The sequence below is a fragment of the Sceloporus occidentalis genome, unplaced genomic scaffold (genome assembly GCF_023333645.1).
Source record: "Sceloporus occidentalis isolate IW3139 unplaced genomic scaffold, rSceOcc1.0.p SCAF_5, whole genome shotgun sequence".
In the NCBI taxonomy this organism is placed as follows: Eukaryota; Metazoa; Chordata; class Lepidosauria; order Squamata; family Phrynosomatidae; genus Sceloporus; species Sceloporus occidentalis.
The window spans coordinates 39624491-39647689 of record NW_028316985.1 but is presented as its reverse complement, the minus strand read 5'-3'; the positions used below and the strand labels follow the sequence as shown (position 1 = coordinate 39647689).

Here is a 23199-nt window from a genome sequence, read left to right as displayed (position 1 = left end):
CCTCCTCCTCCTAGCTAGTTTTTAATACATGCCAGAACAAGGCACTCTTGCCAAGTTAAGGAAGCTAGATATGTGTAGGACTGGACAAATCAGACTGACTTTCTTCAACTTGTCAGATGTTCTGAAGTCCAGGTTTATTCCTTCTCACTTCTACACATCTGCAGACTTTTCAGTAAAATGCTAGCACAAATGCTTCCATTAGAGGAAGTCATACAAAAATGTATATGTTTCAAAAATTGCATTTTTAAAATTAATGCATGAATTAAACCTAGAAATGCAGTTTCATCCAAGAATAGCTAGGATTGGTTGGAAATTGCACAATCACACATCTTGCTCAGTAAGGAAACTGTAGCAACCAAATCACAGTGTACATTTTATGGGTTCAGGTTACGTTTGTTCAGAAATGTTCTAATTATTTTCTCTTGGATCCAGCTGAATATTCTCTACCTAGTAAAGGTAATAATCCAGTAAGGGCAAAGGTCAATCATACAGGACAGGAGTAGAAATCATGTAGCCCTCCAAATGTTGTTGGACATAGCCATGATGATTGCTGTCCCAGAACACAACAGCCTTCTCAGTAACTGGAAAGATTATCCTAGACAACACTGGGAATTTATTTGTTTGTTTGTTTGTTTGTTTGTTTATGGTGTTGGAAAATCCTTTCCCTATGTTTTTAGTTAACTGCCATCAAGTCGACTTCAGCTTATGGTAACCCTATGAATAAGAGATCTCCAGGTCACCCCTATCATCAACAGCCCTGCTCAGGTCTTGCAGATAAAAGGACATGTCTTCCTTGATTGAGTCTATCCATTAGTAATATGGTTTCCTCTTTTCTTACAAATTATACGGTCTTCTTGCAAAGGACAACAGTCTCAGTTAAGTCACCTTGGCTTCTAAGAAGACTTGAGGTATGATCCCTAGTGACTCTTCCTTTCCTGAACCCAACTTGGACAGCTGGCATTCTCATTCCATCTATGGTAAAAGTCTTTGTTCTAGAATTTTGAGCACCACTATATATGCATGGCAAATTAATACAATGGTCCTATGTTTACTGCAATCCCTACTGTACCCTTTCTTAGGGATTGGAATGTACATTGAGTGTTTCCTATCTGGGGGCCATTGCTTTGTTTTTCATATTTGTTGACAGAGTTTAGTAGGACTAGAGTAGATTCTACCTCTGTAACTTGAAGCAGTTCTATTGGAATGTTATCTGTTCCTGGTGACTGATTTCTCCTAAGTGCTCTGAGGACAGCCTCGACTTCACTTTCTAAAACTGGAGATTCATCTTCATATGGTTTTTTCTTGAATGAATTAATCATCCTTTCATCTGTTTTATATAGTTCTTCCATTGTTTCCCTCATCTTTTTTATTTTTACTTGGTCATGTAAAGTGATCCCTGGCCAGAATAGAACATCCCCACTCTAGGTTTAAATTTCCCTCTCATTTCTTGGATATATACCTAATGAATTTGCTGGTCTGCAGGTAAATTAAAAATTAAAAAATCATTCAGTCCATTTGTGATCAGAACTTTATTTTAAAAAATGACATTTCTTCATAAATAGGATAGGAAGAACTTACAATTTGGAAGAAGAAATCAAATTTAACAGGTTTCACTATTCCTCTTTAAGAGTATGCCTGTTGAAGGCCCCAAACACATGGGCAAGATGACGTGGCTTCAGACTGTGCTGGGAGCATGCTGTTTACATAATGCACACCCCAAATATGGGCTGTAGCCCTTTAAAAAGAACCATGCCAAAAAGGAACATATAGAATCCACTCCTTCTGCCAGCCCAGTTCAGGACCAGAGCAGCAGCACAGATTGGGACCAGGCATGTGCAGTTGCTGCGATCCCAGCACAAATGGCACTGATGCAGTTTCCTGCCGCTCTATTTGGCCTGTCTGTTTCAAGCTGAAAATGCCTTTTTATTTTCTTTGTTTGCTATTTGATCTATCATTCCTTCTTCTTTTCCTTTTTAATGTCATATAATAGAAATTTTTGTTTTTCTTAAATTTTTATTGTTTTTCTAGGGCTATAGCTGGCTCCTGCTCCATCGCAGGTTTATCATTCATTTAACACAGAGGTGTGCAACTATGGAGAGGGCAATTTTCCAGGGTGTGACCACCCCCCAGCAGCCCACAGCCACACATACTGGGTGAATCAGAAGTGATCTATATCTACCAGCTGCCATTTTGTTTGCATTTTGGGGGCTACGTTTGCTTGTCTGGGAATATTGGGACTTCTATAGGCCTCTGAGGTTGGATGATTTAAACCACCATCTTTATAGGAAATGTGTGGTGGTTTGGGCAGTTTTGAGATTGGAAAATCACTCAGAAATTTGTCAGTGTTTTCACAGAACACAAAAATTAATTAATTCATTTATCCAATCAATCAATCACATGGATGTGAAAGGCCTCTATCCGACCACTACCATGCTTTCCCCCTATATGGTCACATTAGAGACATACTGGCTCTTTCCTACTTATTTTTGACCCCCAGATTTCTAGATGGATCCAAATGAGTTTAGATTATACTATTTCACTCTGGAACCAAACTATACCAATTAGTTCTGCATCAATCAAACTGTACCAGTCAGTTCTTTGCCAATCAGAGCTGGTAAAAGTTGATCCAAATTGGCGTGACATGCTTTGAAATTCAGGATTCTGCTGAATTGGATGCAGAGCACTAGAGAGACTTTAATTTGGCTTATTTCCAATAAAGGTGTACTAAAATTCTCAAATTTCTTCATAGTGGTATGGAAAGATCTTCAGAGGGTTTTTTTTAAAAAAAAACTGAATAAAAGATAAAGTGTCCATCCCTACTCTTTAATATACCTAACCCTAATAATTATGGAAGCTAGGAGCTTGAAGCAAACACTAATTCTTTCACCTACTCACCATTAATGATGAGGAAACTGCTTTTCACATAATGTTGGTACTGGTATTGTGATAATGTGACTTGTGCACGTCTCAGCAATGAGATGTTTGTAAAGAGTTGCTACACTGTCTTGCAAAATCCACAGAACAGTGATTCAAAATGGAGGGGGGGGAACCCTGATTGCTTAGGGTTAGGCAGAGGGAGAGAAATACAGAGCAAACAGCCCAGAGAGTTTTAAAAAATAATTAAAAGAATGTTGAGATTTGCAGGTTAAAAGCTACTGTAAATTGGCCAAATTCTTAACAAAGGTCTACTTGGAATATAAACTTGCTGTCACATTAACTATAACATGCATATGGCAGGGTCATTAGTTTGCCTGGATCCCTTTGCAGAATATAAATACATGCAAGATTTGCATTAACTAGACTGCTGCTTAAGAATTCAAGGTTACACATCCTCTTCTCTGATGGTATGTAATCTCTGATCAGAGAAGACTCTCACCATCACATTACTATGTAGTTTCTACATTGACCTTGTTGCTAGGCTACCTCATCTCTTCAACACCAGAATAGTACTGTGTAAGAACTGAAGAGTTAGCTACCAGGTTAGAATAACAATTTGTATAAACCCAAATCCTATCTCAAACAGCAGGCAATTTTAGATGTACCACAGAAACTATAGAAGAAACCAGACATGACAGAGCAGTTCATTCCCTGACATCCATTCAGATTGCTCCAAAAGAACTGAGATGCATCCTAATAAGAAGGATGCATTGGCCATGTGATCCATTTAATGGCTTTTAGGTCACAAAATGGTCTTTTGTCCAAATTTAAGAACAGAACATTGAACAGCTATGAATTCTATGCATTGTCTGCTGAATTTTAAAAAAAACTCATTTTTGGCAGCATTTTCCACACAACTTTTTTGTTTTTCCAAAGGGAGATATTTGAAGGGCTGGCATTCAAAACATGATGCATAGTTGATCAATTCAATGAAAAAATAATAACACAGATGTATTCATGGGACCAATTCCATGAGCCAACATGTGGATGCAAAATGTTAGTGCTAAAATTGGGGCAATTGTCTCTTCACTATAAAGCAACAGTAAGTACCGTATTTTCCAGTGTATAAGATGACTGGGTGTATAAGATGACCCCCAACTTTTCCAGTTAAAATATAGAGTTTGCGATATACTTGCCATATAAGACTACCCCTCTCCAAACGCACTCCAAATAAAAATTAAAAAAACATCAGATTTGATTTCAATATGGTAATTTTAATTCAAATACTTATGACATGCAGGAATTTAGCAGGAAAACTTGTTGTATACAAAGCCTGCTTGGATTGGTCAGCTCTCCCTGCCTGCCCAGCCCTCCCTGTCTCCAAGATTATCAGAGCGGTAGTGCAAACATGGCTCTTTTTTTCCATACCCTGGGTGTCCCGGACGCCTGCAGCTTGCTCTGCCCTTCACTTACACCTTCCCGGTGAGTCGCCCCCTCACCTCGTCATCGGGACTGTATTAAGTCACTTTTTTCCACGAATCCTGGTGAGTGGATTTTCTTCTACTATACTTGTACAGCGCCACCCTTGTTGCTTTCATATGGTTGCCGCATATGGAGGGGATGCGGCTGCGGCCATTTTTGAGCTCTCACCCCCACCCCCCCCATATGCGGCGACCGCAGATTTTTGAGTCCAGCTGGGAAGTTTCAGCACCTGCCCTATAAGACGACACCCAGCATATAAGACGACCCCTGACTTTTGAGAAGATTTTCCTGGGTTAAAAAGTAGTCTTATACGCCAGAAAATACAGTATATTAGAACCACAGAGCATCTGACCCTGTTTTAATCTTAGTTGGAACACATATGGAAAAAATACATGAGGTACCTCTTTGCACTTTCCATGGGATGTTTGTAGTGAGGACACGAAAACCATCCATATATCCCATTCTGCAGATTTTGCATAACATATGAACTTAATTCAGGCCAATAAAATTAATGTAAGTAACACATTCATGGGGAAATGCCTTACACTGAATTAGATTATTGATCCATCTAGCTCATTATTACCTGTTACACTGGCTAGCCTGGCCAGTGCTGTCCAGGCTCTCTTACAGTACCTCTGTGAGTCCTACCTGCTGGAGATTAAAACTGGGACTTCACGCATGCACTGAGCTACAGGCCTCCCATGCTGCAATATTGTCTTATTTCAATGTGTTAAAATAGAAGCATTAACATGCTGAGTCTCATAGGAAGGTTAAAAAAGGAACAGGAGCAGAAATGTAATGACTGAGATTTATATGAGATTACAGTATGAGAAAAGAAAGTGGGACTGCAAGCCTAGCAGTGGCATTCCAGTGCAGGTGGACAAAGCAATACATGCCTTCCAACTCTGCCAAAGACAGTCCTGACTGATCATCTCCTATCTTACTTTTTTAGCTGCTTTTAAAATGTCCCACTTTCCCTCTCCTCCTCCCACCTTTCCTCTCTTCCATCAGCTTAATTCATTTGCTGCAAACTGAGTTCAAAGTGCAAAACTAATTTGTACACCTAGGCCCTAAACAGACTGGCACTTTGTGCCAGCCTGGGCCCAAACTAGGGCTGTGGTAGGATGGAGCGTTTACATGCTCCCAACCCCTACCGTGTGCCATGGGTGCCATCTTGGTGCACTGCCGTTTACATGGGGAATGCAATGATGCCGTCCACCGTGCACACGCAATGGCACCCCTTCTGCGGCACAAAAAGAAGCCCCCAAAAGAAACCATGCGCATCGTGTGGTTGCTGTGGCCTGCTTCCGAGGCAGAAAGGGGTGGCATCATCTGCAGGGGTGGAAAAAAGAGGAGGAGTGGAATTTTGCCCTTCCCTGTAGGCTCAGGAAAAATGTGAAGTTCTGCAAAAAAATGTGAAGTTCTCCTAGTCTTTGTGTCCTTCCTCATTAATAACTTTTCCATCTTGACCAAACTCTGTTGCTGCTTGGCCACATGTCCTGGTTTTTGACTGTGAAATTTTAAAGAGCATGCTGAAGACACACACTACACTTTGATAGGTCTTTTAAAAAGGCCACAGCTTTTATTGTTATACCTATGGTATACAATGCTGGTTTAGCATGAGTCACAGATTTGCCTGCCATCCAATAAGCCCCATTCCCAACCCAACAACTAGGAGTCAACCAGAATGTGACAACTGAGGGGCCCGGGATCATGATTTCCCTGCCACTTGTGAGTGAGGCACGTCCTTGCACTCTCAAGCTGGGCATCCCCCCCCCCCCCAGAGAACTACACACCAACGTTCTTTAAGAGGACTCCAATGGGGTATGAAGGGTTCTCAGATCTCTTTCCCCCTACAATTGGATTTTGCCTCACACCATCAAAGTTGTGGCAGAAAGAGGAAAGAAAACATGACATTACACAAACATAAAACAGAAGGTAGGAAGGTAGTTCAAACCTGGAAGCCATAAGGAGAGGCCAGGCTCCCAGTATATCCTTCCCAGATGGATCTTATTGCTTCTATATCCAGTCACTCATTGGTTAATTCTTTCTTGATCTGTGAAAAGGCTCACAGGATCCTGGGAAGAAGACCAGCTCACCAAGAACAAGGTGAGCTGCTATCTTATCCCATCTCACACCCCACAAATGATCGCACAGGCAAGTCTGCAGCTCTGGCTTACAGAAAATATGGAACTCTGAAAATACCAGCAGATTTTCAGTTACCAATCCTAGCAAGGTGTTTTTTGTTTTGTTTAATGCCAGAAAGACAGTATGTCTATACTTTGCATTTTCTTTAACCTTTAAATGCTGAATGGTGGGTGTGTGTGTGGGGGGGGGGGGGAGCTGTGCTTCTCTTTATCCGGAAGAGTCCCATTACAAGTTTTTACCACCAATAGTCCCTGCAGCATTGTGGAAGAGAGAGGTTCCTATGAGGAATGAGTCAAAGCTAAATCACTTCACAGGCACACCAGTGTTTTTAAGCTGCCCCACTTTGAGCTGAGATTTAAGGGACTTGGTGGAGAGACTCAGAAAAGGCAGAAATACATCACACGCTGATGCCTTTAAAACATTCATTGCTTTAGAACTAATCATCCTATTTTCCTTCTACAAAGCAGCTTCTTTTTGAGAGCACAAGAATATTATATTTGCAGGCATGTGAAAATGGAATCTGAAAACTGTGATAAATCTTGACTTGTATCTCCTTGTGCTCCAACACACTGTCTATTTATTTATTTATATATTTATATTGAAGAAATATATTCCTGTATCACTTCCTACAAGGGCTCCCAAGGCAATGAAAAAGTAAAAATCAATTAAGCCAATATGAAGATAAAATAATTTTTAACACACATTAAAAATGCTCTAAAAATTCCTAAATACAGTATAAAAACAATCCTAGAATCCAGTTTTGAAACAGTTAAAACAGCAATTTCAAATACTGAATGTAGAACAGCACTGTTTGACTGTCTATCAGAAGCTTAAAAGAGATGAGACCAACCTAACATCCTTGGGTAGGAAGTTCTACAGTCACACATCTCATCTATGTGCAAATATATGTGGATAAATTACTGTTGTTCTATTTTCCCCTTTAATTTCTAATAGCATTGTCTTCCTTTAAAGGCATGGGGAAAGACAAATTTCCTTTCTGTTCTTCCACTGGCAAGTGAAAACTTTTCTGCTCACACAGGCCTTTAGCAGTAGACTGCACTGCATGTTCAATGGTGTGGTGTGCTGTTGACTTTTGTCTCTTGTGTTTTTAAGGGGAAATTATTTTAATTCTATAAATTGTTTAATTGCATTTATTGGTTTTAATATTTTCCCAACCACCTTGAGACAACTGGGACAAGGGCAAGACATAAATGAATAGGAGGAGGAGAAAGAGTGATGGAAGTAGTAATAGTTACTGTAAGAGTTCTATCTAAAAGTAAACAAAATTCAGAAAACTCTCCCTGTGCTGTATTGCCCCAAATGTTCCAGCACACTCTGCTCCCTCAAACCTCAGTCCTGAACATATTTATTCAAAAGTAAGTCTAATTTATTTGAAAGGAGCTTACTTCTCAAAAAGCGTGCTTTGGATCACAGCCGAAAACTCCGTCCCTCTGAGTAAGTATTTATCTTTAAGTGAAATCCTACACATTTTTAAACTAGACTATTCAAGCGCTTAAAGGTAAGGCTGTGTTTTGCTGAGACACACTGGCCAAAAGCAGCCTGCTGGCACCGAAACTAGGGTTCCAGAGCATGCAGCAACCACACACTCCAGAACCCTAGTCCGTACGGGTGGCGGCATCATGGCGGCATCCTGTCCACATGGGCACTGCCATGATGACGACGACACCACATAGAGTCTGCACATTGCTGTGTGTTGCGTATGTCACGAGTGCACCAGTGGTGCACTCATGATGTAGGCAACGCGCCACAAAAAAACCCTGGAAGAACCGGGTTCTTTTTACTGCAGAGGGATGCCATGTGGTTTGGCGGCTGCAGCATCCTTTCACAGTTAAAACGGGCTACTCCAGCCCACCCTTTCGGGACGATCTGTACTGCCCCTATGTCTCATATCTCTAAGCCTTGCTTGAATAATAAGATTTTATATGCCATACATATATGGACTTTATGATTAACATTTAGAAAAGAACAGTGTTTAAAATCGATGACATGGATGAATCAACCTGTCTCCTTCCATAGATATGTGCTAGAAAGAAAGAGAACAAAGGTAAAACGTGTAACATTATTTGTGTTATGAAGAACAACCCGTTTATTACAGATAGGTGAGAATTTTCATCAAACGAATCAACACAATGAGAAATATGAACCACGTCTTGTCCTCATGTTACTTCCATTGCTGAAAAAGGAGTAAAAGTGTAAAAGTAGTCTGTGTTCAATTAACTCAGAAGGGAGAGAAGGGAGAAGAATCTTGTATTTCCCAGTGGGCTCGGGCAAAACCAAACTGCTGCCGCTTCGCCTAGTTTATGTGTTTTTCCTCATTAATAACTTTTGCCATCTTGACCACACCCTGATATTGCTTTAAAACTGTCCCAGTTTTTATATGTGAAATGCTGCAGGATATGAAATCATGGATATTTGAGATCCCAAATATCAGGGCTTTTGAATGATGTAACAATTTTAGAATTCAATCATGCTTTATTGTCACTCAGGTGTATTAGGCAATAACTTTGCAAACAGCAGAGGGCACCAAAAGAGAGAGCAATGGAAGGGAAAGAAGAATTACCACCACCACCACCACTTCCTGTGTAAGATATTTGCTGGGGGCCATTCACACTACACAATTATAGTATTTTAATTCCACTCTAACTGCCATGGTTCCATCCCAGGGAATGCTGGACCTGGGTCCCATAGTGTGGCACCAGTCTAACCCTTTCTATAGTTATAAAAGGTGCCATGGCATCCCATGGCATCTATAGTGAAGCTCTGAATCCAGCAAGCTGAAAATAATTAGATTTTATAGGTACAGAGCATGCCACTCTGCCATGCAATGTTGGGTGCAAATAGCACCAACATCTCAGATTAAAAGCACACAAAAGAAGAAAGTTTATTGGTCTCAGGTTTTGAATCTACTGGCAATATTCTGTGCTTCATACATATGTTAATTCATCTATCAGCAACCACTGAACCAAGACCTATCAACACTGGGGACAGAATAAGTAATAAAAAAAGATGCTGCAAATATTGAGGATATAAAGTACTATATCTACGTTAAGGACATTCAAGGTGGGACAGTGCTGATAGGGAGAAAAACTGATTTGAATCAAGTATGACATGCTGTTAATCCATAATACCTCTCTTAAGAGCAAAACTACTGATAATAAGAAAAGGTTATGATGAGAAATCAGAACTTATGGTACTGATTCATAAATAGTTATATTCTCCTAAATTTGAGAAACCCATGGCTTACTGTCACCTTTCTGACCTACAAACTAGTGACCTCTGCTTAACTTTTCTGAGCAGCCCAGCCTACTGTAAAACATGTGCATGTATAATTTATCTTACATATAGACTACAGATTACCAAAACTCATGAAATGAAAGCAAGGGAGATTAGAAGATAGATAGATAGATGATAGATAGATAGATAGATAGATAGATAGATAGATAGATAGATAGATAGATAGATTGGGAGGTAGAAGGAGATTTTCTTCTCAGATTGCTGTTCCCCCCTCCTTTAATAGGGATTACTAACACCAGAATCCCAAATCTTTAGGTAAAGCAGCTTTCATTTTATCCAAAAAGAGGGGAAATACACAAGATTTAATCTAGCTTCAATAAATCACTATTAAAATGAATTCAAATAGACTAAATCTGAATTATTTTAATTCAGGATTCTCTTTGGTATTTTTCTCCTCATTCAGAGTGATTTTCCTTGAATCTGAGGCAGATGAGAGGGGCTGCATTCCTGAAAAATGGCTGATTGATCCAAACCCTAGCACAGGCCCTGTTGCCCAAGAAGTCAGAATTAAACCAGTATTAGCTAAACAGCGGTGAATATTTTCTGAAAGAAAAAAAGGAATGGAAGAAAAAATGTAATTGTTTGTAATGTACATCTCTAATAATTATATTGACTTGTATAAGATTTTTTTCAGATCACGCCTATCAAAATATAAATATTGGTTTAACTGACTTTGATTTCACAGAATCATAAGATTCATGCTACAAATCTACACCCTCCAACATTTTACAGATCAAAAATGGAACATGTGTGGCCAAGAAACATCAGTGTGAGATCAAGATCGTAAGTTATTAATGAGGAAGAACAGACAAGCTAGGAGAAGCAGAAATTTGCTTTCTCCTGAGCCTACTAGGGAAGGGCAAGATTCCACTTTCTTCTCTTCTCTCCTCCCTGCCGAATTCAAATTATTTTTGCATTATGAACTCAGATTACAGTAACAGATGTAAACTGAGGGAAAAGAGGGATGGTGGGAGTAGGAAAAGAAATGGGGACATTTTAAGGCAGGTCAAAAAGTAGAATGTCTGAAACTTGATCAACTAAATAGTACATGGATAGTTCAGTGCAGAGGCAGCAGTTACCTTAGGTGTGAAAGGCCTGGATTTAAAAACTACCTGCTATGGCTTGGTTTGCGCAACAAGCTGCAGCTGTAGCTGCACTGCAGAAATAATGCAGTTAGACACCAGCCACAGCTCAGTTCTATGGAATTCTAGGATTTATATTTTTGTGAGACATTTAGCCTTCTCTGTCAGAGAGCTCTGGTGCCACAACAAACTACAAATGCCAGGATTCTATAGAACTGAGTCATGGCAGTTAAAGTGGTGTCAAACTGCATTATTTTTGCAGATGCAGCCTGCCTCACTTCTCTCCATTTACAGGGAGAATCACAGTGACCTGCAGCAAATCCATAAAACTGAAAAAGTACTTTTTGGTTTTCAGAAGTACTATATAACAGAGAAACAGAAGTGTAAGTGCAGTCAAAGACAGTTTGTTCCAGAAGGATTAAGGGGAGAAGGAGACATACAGGATGTTGACTTATTCATTTCACACTACATTAAAAGACGGCAGGCACATTCAGTTACCTCACCAATCTGGATTTTCTGGAGGTCTTATCATGTAGGCTGCCATTCTCTTGACAACAGTAAGTATAGTATCCTGTGCAACAGCCTCCTACATCCATAAGGACACTCACCTTACATTTTGAGAAAGTTAGGTCTAGGCAATCACAAATAAACTTGCTTACATATTGCTCCCTTAAAAATATAACCGAAAGTAAAAAAATAATCTGCTGTACAGTCCTGTCAATATACTGAATGCCTTGTTATTTGTTGCAGAAACTGCATTGTGGCTATACCTTTACCTCAGAGATTCAATGTGTGCCAAATAAAATAAAATAGGGAGAAGACAGCTTTTGCAACAAGAAAACAACATTGCATTGCAAATGCATTACCTTTTTGTCGCTCAGTCCAGACACCTGGTCCACATACTCTTCTTGGATCATGAAGGCAGCCAAATTGGCAGTATAACTGGCCAGAAAGATGACAGCAAAGAAGGCCCATACAGACACCATGATCTTGCTAGTGGTTCCCTTGGGATTCTGCACTGGCACAGAGTTGTTGAATACCAGACCCCACAGCAACCAGATTGCTTTGCCAATGGTGAAAGAAGGACCACCTGGCTCTGAAATGACCAAAATGTAATCACAAATAGTGAGAGGATTGTCACAATTAATCAAAACAGTGAATAGCACAAACACACCTTTCTCTTTCATCAGATGCCATAATGACTGCCAAAACATAAAGTGGTGATTGGAATCACCCCATACATCAGCACAGTTTCTTCTTCTGTTTTTCCTTCTTTGTTTACTATTATTTGTGATTTACAGCACAATTGGTGTGAGTACTCAAAAGTAAAAAAAAAACAAAAACAATCCAGTGAGTTTAATGGGATAGTGAGGTATGTATCTATAGGACTTCAATTTCAGATTGGTATAACCACCATTGGATTGAAGACAGGATTAAAAACTGGTCTCAGGCTCTGATTTAGAAACTAAGAGCCTGTACAGACAAGCCAAAATAAAGCTGCTTCAGATCACTTTGGAGGTATGCTGTTTAAATGATGCTGTCTTTATGGGCCCATACTGTGGTTACCAGAAACTCTGGGCGTGCTAGTTCAGATATTAACACTGAACCATAGATAACAGTAACCAGAGAAGGTCAAATTCACACAAGCAGAAGGAAAGATTTATCCTGGTGGCTCCTTCCAGTCAACAAAGAATAATAATAATAATAATAATAATAATAATAATAATAATTTATTTGTATACCGCCCTTCCAATGATCAGGGCGGTGAACAACAGATTTCAGTACAATAAAAATACATATACATATATCAAACAACAATATTAAAACCAAAATTAAAACCCCATCAACCAGCTACCATCGCTGTCGAAGGGTGGGGGGGGGAAGACTAGCTGGAGCTTGAGTCAGGGAACGCTAGCCGGAACAGGAAGGTTTTTAGCTCCCTCCTGAACTGAGCCAGGGAGGTGGCTGAGCGGAGTTCTATGGGCAGCGTATTCCAGAGGGCCGGGGCGACGATGGTATATGACCTCCTTGCTGTGGAGGCTAGTCTGGCCCCTGGGACCTTCAGTAGTTGCTGTCCAGATGTTCTGAGGGTGCAGGGCAGAATGTATGGGGAGAGGCGGTCCTCCAGGTATCCTGGGCCCAAGCCATGTAGGGCTTTATAGGTTATCACCAACACCTTGTATTGTGTCTGGAAGCGAATGGACAGCCAATGTAGATCTTTAAGTACAGGTGTAATATGACTGGCCCTGGAAGTGCCAGTGACCAGTCTGGCTGCCATATTCTGTACCATCTGTAGCTTCCGGGTGTGGTACAAGGGTTGCCCCATGTAGAGCGCGTTGCAGAAATCCAATCAAGAGGTTACCAGAGCGTGTACTACCGTTTCAAGGTCCCTCTGGGCCAGGTATGGGCGCAGCTGGCGAATAAGCCGAAGCTGATAACAGGTGCTCTTGACCGTCGCATCCACCTGAGCTGTAAGGTGAAGTGACGAATCAAGAAGCACCCCCAGACTGCGCACGGAGTCCTTCACAGGAAGCGTGATCCCGTTCAGGACAGGTGGAACCACCGCCATTCCTGGACCAGGGGAACCTATCACAAGTACCTCCGTTTTCTCTGGATTCAGACTGAGTCGGTTTTCCCTCATCCAGCCCATTACCGACTCCAGACAGGCCACGAGAGGAGAGACGCCATTCTCAGTCACTGCATCAGTCGGAGACATAGAGAAAACTATTTGGGTGTCATCAGCGTACTGATAACCCCGCGCCCCATGTCTCCGGATGATCTCTCCCAGCGGTTTCATGTAAATGTTAAAAAGCATGGGAGACAGAATGGCTCCTTGAGGGACCCCAGATGTAAGGGCACTCTTATCGGAGCACACGTCTCCCAGCTACACCATCTGGAACCTCCCAGAGAGGTAGGACCGGAACCACTGGAGCACAGTGCCCCCAATTCCCCAATTCCCACCTCTGCCAGGCGCTCCAGAAGGATACCATGGTCTATGGTATCGAAAGCCGCTGAGATGTCCAAGAGCACCAACAGGGACACGCTTCCCCTGTCGATGCCCAGACGGAGATCATCGACCAAGGCGACCATGGCCGTCTCAACCCCGTAACCCGCCCGAAAGCCGGTTTGAAATGGGTCCAGATAATCCGTTTCATCCAAGATCGATTGAAGCTGGTTTGCAACCGCCCTCTCGATCACCTTCCCCAAAAATGGCAATAGCGATACTGGCCGATAATTATTATGCATCAGGGGGTCGAGGGAGGGCTTTTTTAGCAGCGGTTTTACAGTGGCCAATTTCAAGCTGGATGGAAATTGCCCATCCCTCAGAGATGTATTTATGATCAGGTGTAATAGATTGACAGCAAAGCTGAACCACACTAAAAACCCCAGGATGCCATAAGATGCAGTCAGGGAAGATAAAGTGGAACTACAGCACTATATCTGTGTAGTGTGAAAGGTCCCCTGGTCTTTATTTATTCATACAGTCCCTTTACCCACCCAGTATCCATAATCATACATTTCATTCTCCTTCCACAAAATAGAATGCAGGCAAAATGTGTCAATTCTGCCTATATTCCTCCTGACAAATAAGTTCAAATGTCTTAATATTCTGTGGTTAGAGAGGCAAGAGTAGATAGAGCAAACCTAAATACAAAACAACAGTGATTCTGGACAAAGTCGCTAACCATCTCTAAGCCTAATCATCAACCTCTGGGCCACCAGAAGTTAACTGTAAAGAAGGATGAGATGCAACCAAACTATCATTTGACTTAATAGCTCCATTTGTATCAACCCATGCATCCATCTAAAACCACAAAATCTATGAGATGAGAGCTCCTGAAGACTGACCCTACAACCCATTCCTACAATTGAGATCTATAAGAAGGGAAGGATTTATCTGCATATCTACTCATAACTCAGACAAAAAAGTGTATGCTGGGTTGCTTTCTACATCTCAGTACGCTTGAGCACAGTCTATAAGCAGATGCAGAGACATGCATAAATATTTCATACATTAAAAAAATCAGACATTAAGTAGCAGTTCCATGAGTGAAACTTTGATTTCACAATGACTCCAGTGTCATTAGCAAATTACCTACATGCATATTGTTGTTCTGTTAAAGAAACTCCTACATAAGTTGAAGGAAAGTATGGACTTTCAGTCCCACAAGGTCATAGTGATCTGAACAACTACACTCATCTCTGAGATGAAATGCAAGACAAAGAGAGTTTTCACACAGTTACTTTCTTCCCTTCTGTACTCACAGATAACTAACATGAACCTAGTCCACAGGGCCTATTAGTTATGCTTATTAATGCAATCTTATGTGCCACAACTTCAGCTGACTTTCAATACAAATTGAATGAATGTATCTGATGGCAAATCTGGCTCCTACATATGCAATGCAGATGAGATAAGTTATTATGAGAAACATCCATTTTGCATTTCTTGCCTTTTTTGAATACTTAACAGTGAAGCATTTCATCAACATTTATTTTTGCATGCAAATTAATTTATGTCTGTATTGATGCTTATAATTTGCATTTTAAAAATTTGAAGATGCACGTAAGGAATTTTTAAAGGGAAGAAAAAAATAGATAAACTTATAAACTGCAAATTTATTCCACGGCATACTTGTACAGAAACCTTGTTGAAAATTATATATTACTACAAACAGGCATGGCATGTTTAAAAAAAACAGCAGAATTCACATGGGCCACCAATTTTTAAAAAAATTTGCAAAGCAAGAATGTGTGATCCTATGAATATGATCTGAATTAAGAATTGCCTTGTCAGATAAGACCTAATCCATCTAGCCCATTTTAGGAAGTATCACGGCAATCTTCAATGGAGTAGTGAGCCCAAGTGGGGACTGATGGATTAATTTCTAACCAAGGCCAGCTTCACATTAGAGCACTGATATGTTATATTCCATTTTTCCTTAATGTACATTTTTCTAATTTCCACCAAAAATTATATTTAAATAAATGTAAAATTTTCTGCACAAAAATATCCATTTGGAAAAAATTCTTTCCAACTACATATTTCTGAACATTTCACAATATGATTAAATTAAAATACACACTTCACATATATGTTTTGAGCCAAGAACATCACTACATTACTCAAAGAAAGGTGAAATCTGAAAAATAACTGTGTCCCAATACACATATTAGTCCAATAGTTGCAGGTCAGTTCAGTGCATAAAGAAATCCACAAGGAACAAATTGCTGAAGCATCTGTCTAACAAGCAGAATAATATCCACTTTCAGGTCCACTTCATTTTATAAAATATCAAATATAAAATAACATTCAAAAAAAGAAATAATCTAATCAATATCAAATATCATGAGATTAATGATTTTGATGAAATTGCAGCCATGGCGGGTTACAGATTGCCTGAAAGCGGCGGTCTGCCACCGCCACCATTAGTGGCTCCGAGTAGCCCCAGCAGCCAAACCGCGAGGCTCCCCGGTGCTGCAAAAAAGAAGCGCCAAAATGGTGCTTCTTGTTGCGGTGCACTAATGACGCTGCAAGGCACCAATGGCGCACTCGCAATGTCATTAAAGCTGCGTGACGTGCGGACGCTAAGGCTCCACTCTGTCAAGATGGCGGTGCCTGTGTAGAACGGGTAGAGCCGCCATTTTGTATGTCCCCAGGACGTACTAGGGTTAGGGGCGTGCGTAAAGCACGCCCTTTCCTAACCCTAGTACATCCTGGGGACGTACTTTACGCCCGTGCGGAACGGGCCCATATTTCTCTAAGTTACAAATGAAAAACAAAGAGCATATTCCTTTCAGTATCGGCCTATGCACATTATATTGTATCTACGTTAGTTTACAATGCATGTTTTTCATAACAACTTTGTGCAATGTATGTATTTCATAACAACCTAATTCACCACTATCTCATATGAAGGATCCAGTTTTGCCAAACAAATACATTCAAACTAAGGATCTAATTTTGCCAAAGACATGTAAACTATTTCCCACTCACATCTATTCTGCTAGCTGTGTTCCAAATATCTGTTTCAGTGTGCGCATACAGGGAACCTCTATATGAATATCTACATTAATATTTATAGTTCTGTTTATATCTCTTTAGATATGTGCATTGGCCCATGCATGCTGTCCACAGCTCATGGACAAGAACTCCCTTTGGCATGACTATACATAAGGCTCTAAATAAATTTCCATTACAAATCTCTTTTCTTCAGGCCTCAGAAACTTGGTGATAGAAATCTGCTCAAGGCAAATTTGGCAAATGGGTAAAAAGGATCACAGAAATATCTCAGTTCAAGCATTTTAACATTACCAGCCTGTAGGTAAACCAGAAGGCTTTAGGTAGGGGGCCATTTCACAGCCTAATGAAGCTTGGGATAGAGTACCAGTAACTTACCAGCATCCAAGCTGATATATTTTCTGTGTCTGCCTTTGGCCCTTTGTTCATAAATTATTTGCTCAGAGACAGAACTCTGCTTTCCCTGTGACCCACACTACAACTTTCACTCCAACCTCCACCTTAAAAAAACTAATGCTGAAATCTTAACTTCCCTTTCACTAATATGAAGATGCGTTTTTAAATTAATGAACATGTCTCAAATCTACGGGGGCAGAAGAAGATAAATCTTTCTGTCTTGTCCTTCTTTATCTTTAGGCACATCCATGGGAGGCTAGGATGGCTCCCTCCCTGCTGGCCTTTTGCCAGCAAGCTGTTTTTATTCCAGACAGCTTTTTAAAATCATGTAGGGCTGGTTTTACCGGGTGATTGGGGGTGGGGTGGTTGGTTTAGATTATTTTAACAGTGTATTTTTTAAAGCTTGTAAATTTTAAAATGTTTTACTGTTTTAAATGGATTATTTTAATTGTTTTTAAACTGCTGTTTTAATATGTTTATATATATGTCCAACTTTTAAATGTGTTTATATAATAGTCCAACTTTTTAAATTCCTGCCAGCCATCTGAGATACAGTGCATTCTGGATGTGAATTCATGGGGGTTGTATTAGGTGCTTTAACTGAATCTATGAAAAAAATCGGTCCATTAATGTAATTAGTATGAGAAATAGATTAAGAAAACAGTACTTTGATAGTACTGTATTATCATCATCATCATCATCATCATCATCATCATCATCATCATCATCATCATCACTTTCCAGTTATGCAGCTACGAAATCTAAGGCATGCAGAACCAAATGGGAAAAGTAATCAAGGGTTGCAAACACCATTCCAGAAATTAGGGTTAAAATTCATATGCATGATCAAATTTGCAAAATGTTGTATGCTTGCTGAGTACAAAGTTAAAGCTGGACACTTCTCTAAATGAAGTAATATTTCAAGCTGACAGTAGCACATTTACTTTGGAGACATTCCAAGTATACATGCATAAGACTGGGCCACTAGTTTCAAGTGAGCTAGAAATGAAAACCTGTGCATTCTGAATAAAGCAATTGCTTTATCAGCCAAAGGGATCCATTCGGATTTTCTGCTATTCACAGCCTTCTTTATTCATCTACTTTCCTTTTCTACACAGAGAAAATATAAAATCTGTGAATATTTGGCATGTCTGCATAAGGAGAGTAAAACATTCCACTGCCTAAAAAGACAGGATGGACAAGAAAGACCATAATGATTGCACTGTGAAAGTGTGTTTTCCTTACCTCTACCATCCGCCAAGCACCGGTTGTATCCTACAGGGCTGAAGTACTCAAAGACAAAGACAGCCACCGCAGAGATTATAAGCAGCATTACAAACATCATCACCCACACGTCAGCACTGAATGGCTCTGAACAGGAAAGAGCACATAGTTAGTTCACAAGAATTTTTCCAACCTACTCACAAGTACAAGCCCACCTATGTAGCATAGGCATCTCACTGCGCTTACAGAAATGGAGTCTGAATAAATGGGTGAAAATTGAATGGGAAGGGTTCTAGATATTGTTTGTGCTATTTTGCACAGGCATAATCTGAATCCTAGACAAAGAAAAACTGGATTGTGTGACACAAATAAATCACACAAATTAAATAATTGTGCTTGGAGTTATCCTGTTGTTCTAAAAATTTTCTTAATGTTATTTTACATGTTGCAGCAGATCTAGAACTGATGGGGTCACAGTATGGCACCCTGAGATCTCAGGATAAAGGCTAGGTATAAAATAATAATAATAATAATAATAATAATAATAATAATAATAAATTTATTTATATCCCGCCCCTTTGAGGTCAATTGGGGCGGCAAACAGTAATAAAATACAATACATTATACATCAAAATTCCCTCCCCCCTTAAAAAATTATTAAATCAATTATAGTTAAAACCAACAAATTAAACAACATTAACACATACACATTACAAGACAGAAACAAACCAGAACAAAACAAAACAAAACAAAACAAAAAACTACGGTGGCATTTCCAGGGAGGATAAGAAGAGAGTTCCTGAGGCCGGGCTTATCTACCCCGGAAAGGCCTGCCGGAAGAGATCCGTCTTGACAGCCTTTTTAAAGCTGTCTAAAGATGTCAATTGACGGATCTCATCCGGCAGGTCGTTCCATAATCTGGGGGTGACAACAGAAGAAGCCCTCTGGGAGGTAGCTGAAAGCCTAGATCTTTGAGGCTGCAGCAAATTCCTCCCAGAGGACCGGAGTGTGCGGGGAGGATTATATGGGAGGAGGTGGTCCCTGAGATAGTTTGGACCCAAGCCATTTAGGGCTTTAAAGGTGATAACCAACACCTTGTACTGGGCCCGGAAACTAATAGGCAGCCAGTGGAGGGACTTTAATACCGGAGTAATATGGTCCCTCCTAGATGTTCCTGACACTACTCTGGCCACCATGTTCTGCACTAATTGCAGTTTCCAAATCAAGCACAAGGGTAGCCCCATGTAGAGCGCATTACAGAAATCTAGACATGAGGTTACCAGCGCATGTACAACAGTCTCGAGATCCCTTACTTCCAGAAAAGGGTGCAGTTGGCATATCACTGAAGCTGATAACAGGCGCTCTTGACTGTCGCATTTACCTGATTTGTCATCAGGAGCGACGAGTCAAGGAGCACCCCAAGACTGCGAACACAGTCACTAGAGGAGAGTGTGACCCCGTCCATTTTTGCAACCCAATTCTTGGGTTTCGGGGCCGCTACCGTGAGCACCTCTGTCTTGTCCAGATTCAGTTTCAATCTGTTTTCCCTCATCCAGCCCATTACTGCTTGGAGACATTCACTGAGAGAGGAGATGCCATTAGAATTCAAGGCCGACGAACGAGACACGGAGAAATAAATCTGGGTGTCATCAGCATACTGATAACACCCAGCTCCATAACTCCGAATAATCTCACTCAGCGGCTTCATATAGATGTTGAATAACATCAGGGACAGTATAGCACTCTGTGGAACCCCACAGGTGAGCTCCCTTTTACTGGAGCAGCTGTCCCCAAGCAGCACCCTCTGGGATCTGCCCAAGAGGAAGGACCAGAACCACTGCAATGCAATGCCTCCGATACCTAACCCCTTCAGGCTGTCCAAGTGGATGCCATGATATATCGTGTCAAAAGCCGCTGAGAGGTCTAAGAGCACCAACAGGGTCGCACTGCCCCTGTTGATGCACAGACACAGATCATCGGTCAAGGCAACCATAGCAGTCTCAACCCCAAAGCCTGTCCTGAAGCCAGTTTGAAATGGGTCTAGATAATCGGTTTCATCCAAGACAACTTGGAGTTGAAGAGCAACCGCCCTCTCGATCACCTTGCTCAAAAATGGTAATAAAGAGACTGGCCTGTAATTATTCATATCCAGGGGGTGAAGGGAAAGTTTTTTCAGAAGTGGCCTAACAGCCGCTTCCTTCAAATAAGATGGAATATGTCCTTCTCTGAAGGATGCATTGATGATATCCATAAGGAACTTCCTCAATGCATCCCCCCCCCGGACGGCCAGCCATGATGGGCAAGGGTCGAGAGGGCATGTTGTTTTCCTCACCCTACCAAGGAGCTTGTCCACGTCATCAGTACTCACAGATTACAGCTGATCCAGAATAACTTCATCAACAGAGTCACTGGACACCTCATCTATAGTTTCTGTTGAAATATTGGCATCTAAGTCATCTCTTATCTGAGAGATTTTATCTACAAAGAAGTTATTAAACGCGTCGCAGCAGGCCGTCGTCGGGTTAAGTAAAGGATCTGGCGCGGCAGACACCTGCGTCAGCTCCCTCACCACCCTAAACAGTTCTGCTGGATGGGACTCTGCAGATGCAATACGTGCAGAGAAGAAGGATCTCTTCGCTGCATGTATTGCCTCCCGATAGGACCAAAGAAAGTTCCTATGGCGAGTTCTGTCGGATAAGAGTCGAGTCTTCCGCCACTTGCGCTTTAGTCATTGTCCAAGCCGCTTCATATTCCTAAGCTCTGTTGTATACCATGGCTTATGGTTTGAGATGGAATGGCAAAGGACGCTTGGGAGAGATCGTGTCGATAGCCCTGGGGAGATCGGTGTTCCAAATATTAACCAAAGCATCGACAGGATCACCGGCATTCCCAACCATTAAACCTCTAAGGCTTTCTGGAATCGAGTTGGTTCCATTAGCCTTCGAGGACAAACCATTCTAATGGGTCCACCACCCCCAGTGGGGCGGATGCAGGCTCTAAGTTCCATCTTGACCAGGAAATGATCCGTCCATGACAATGCGGAGGTACTAGTAATCTCCGCCCATGGATCTTCCTGCTCCGTGCTAAAGACCATATCGAGTGTATGACCTGCACAATGTGTGAGCCCAGTGACCAATTGGGATAGGCCCATGTTTGTCATGGTCTCCATGAACTCCCGAGCCGCGCCTGTTAAACTGGTCTCAAGCTGAATGTTGAAGTCTCCCAAAACTAAAAGTCTGGGGGACTCCAACAACAGCTTGGAGACCAGCTGTGTCAGCTCGGTTAGGGAGTCTGCTAGACAACGGGGTGGTCGGTAGACTAGCAGAATCCAAAAAACTATCCCTGGTCCTCTGGCTAAGGTACATACACTCGAAGTGGACTGTGTTCCGGACAGGTATCCTGGTCAAGGTCAGGTTGTTTTTGTAAACTAGAGCTACTCCGCCTCCCCGCCCACTTCTACCAGGAGTTAATTAATTAATTAATTAATTAAAGTACTGAGACTTTTGGATTTATATGGACAGTGATGTCATCTGTCCTTCATTCACTCACTTAGGTTCCCCTATTCCCTCTAAATGTAGCTGCACTCCTCACCATAGCTTGTAGGATGGGGCTGCTTGTAGGATGGGGCTAGGGTTTCCCAGCAACAATATATATTCTTTTTGCAAAACATTCTGGGGTGACTTGAAGCTGAGTGGCAATTGATCTACTACATTCACCAAACATTTGCTCCTGGTAGAAATGAACTAGAAACTAGACAAGAATGGGATTATTCTTTACACTAAAGACACACAAGAAAGCAGCATAATTTCCCTATAGTCTGGAATAAACCTTCCAAAATGAGTGCCACCAGCTTCGTAAATGGCAGACTGTACCTTATCTAGTACTTTAATGTTTTTCACATTGGCATTACATCCCATCACTGCTGAGCTCAGAATGGTATACATGACTATGGGTTCCTCACACATACAGTCACACTTCGTGCTCATAACAATTCTGTGAAGTAGATTAACTGGTCCAAGGACCACAATGAAAAGTGAGAACTTTCTTGGTAGTTGCATCTGGCATGTAGAATGTTCTCTTCAAGAGGCCAACCCAATAACTTCTGATCAGTTTTTCTAGGAGGTTAGTAAATTACCACTGTAGTGAGGGAGACCATGTGTATAGAGTGAACAGCACCAGTTTCAGGGATTATTAGCTGGATTTGGAGGGAATGTTTTCTCTGCTGCTGTTTTGATTTTAATTGCTTGTTAAAAGATACTGTCATTTTATTTTGCTTTGATATTTTCCTATATTTTGCTTTCAGGTCTTTAACAAAAAGTAGATTATAAACTGAAAAAACAAACATATTCTGCTCAGAATTCATTAGAGGCAAGTCAGAGTGACAAGAAGCTTCTTCTACTAAATGTATCACATCTTCTTTTTTGTTCCCAGGTGTTATTCAGATGGTGAAAATAATCCAGGATGAATCAAGGTTGAATCTTTATTGTTCACATGCATCCCAAATGCACCCGATACAGTTTTGTGGGGTTTTTTGGAGGGGGGAGCTGCCAAAAACCCACTTAACCTGGGATACTCAGTACCAGGTTTTTTTTTAAAAAAGTTTCTCATCATCGACAGTGTGAATAATGATTCGAATAGACCCAGTATTTAACC

General features: G+C 41.0%; 1 protein-coding gene across 1 annotated transcript in view; it reads right to left on the bottom strand.

Moving 5' to 3' along the window:
• Positions 1-23199, bottom strand: part of GRIN2B (glutamate ionotropic receptor NMDA type subunit 2B) — a 327364-nt gene that overhangs the window by 25854 nt on the left and 278311 nt on the right. Inside the window, exons 8-9 of the mRNA XM_089523788.1 lie at positions 18568-18693; positions 11771-12000 (exon numbers count right to left, since the gene is read on the bottom strand). Of these exons, the coding sequence (XP_089379914.1) occupies positions 11771-12000; positions 18568-18693 (356 nt within the window). The remainder of the gene's footprint in view (positions 1-11770; positions 12001-18567; positions 18694-23199) is intronic.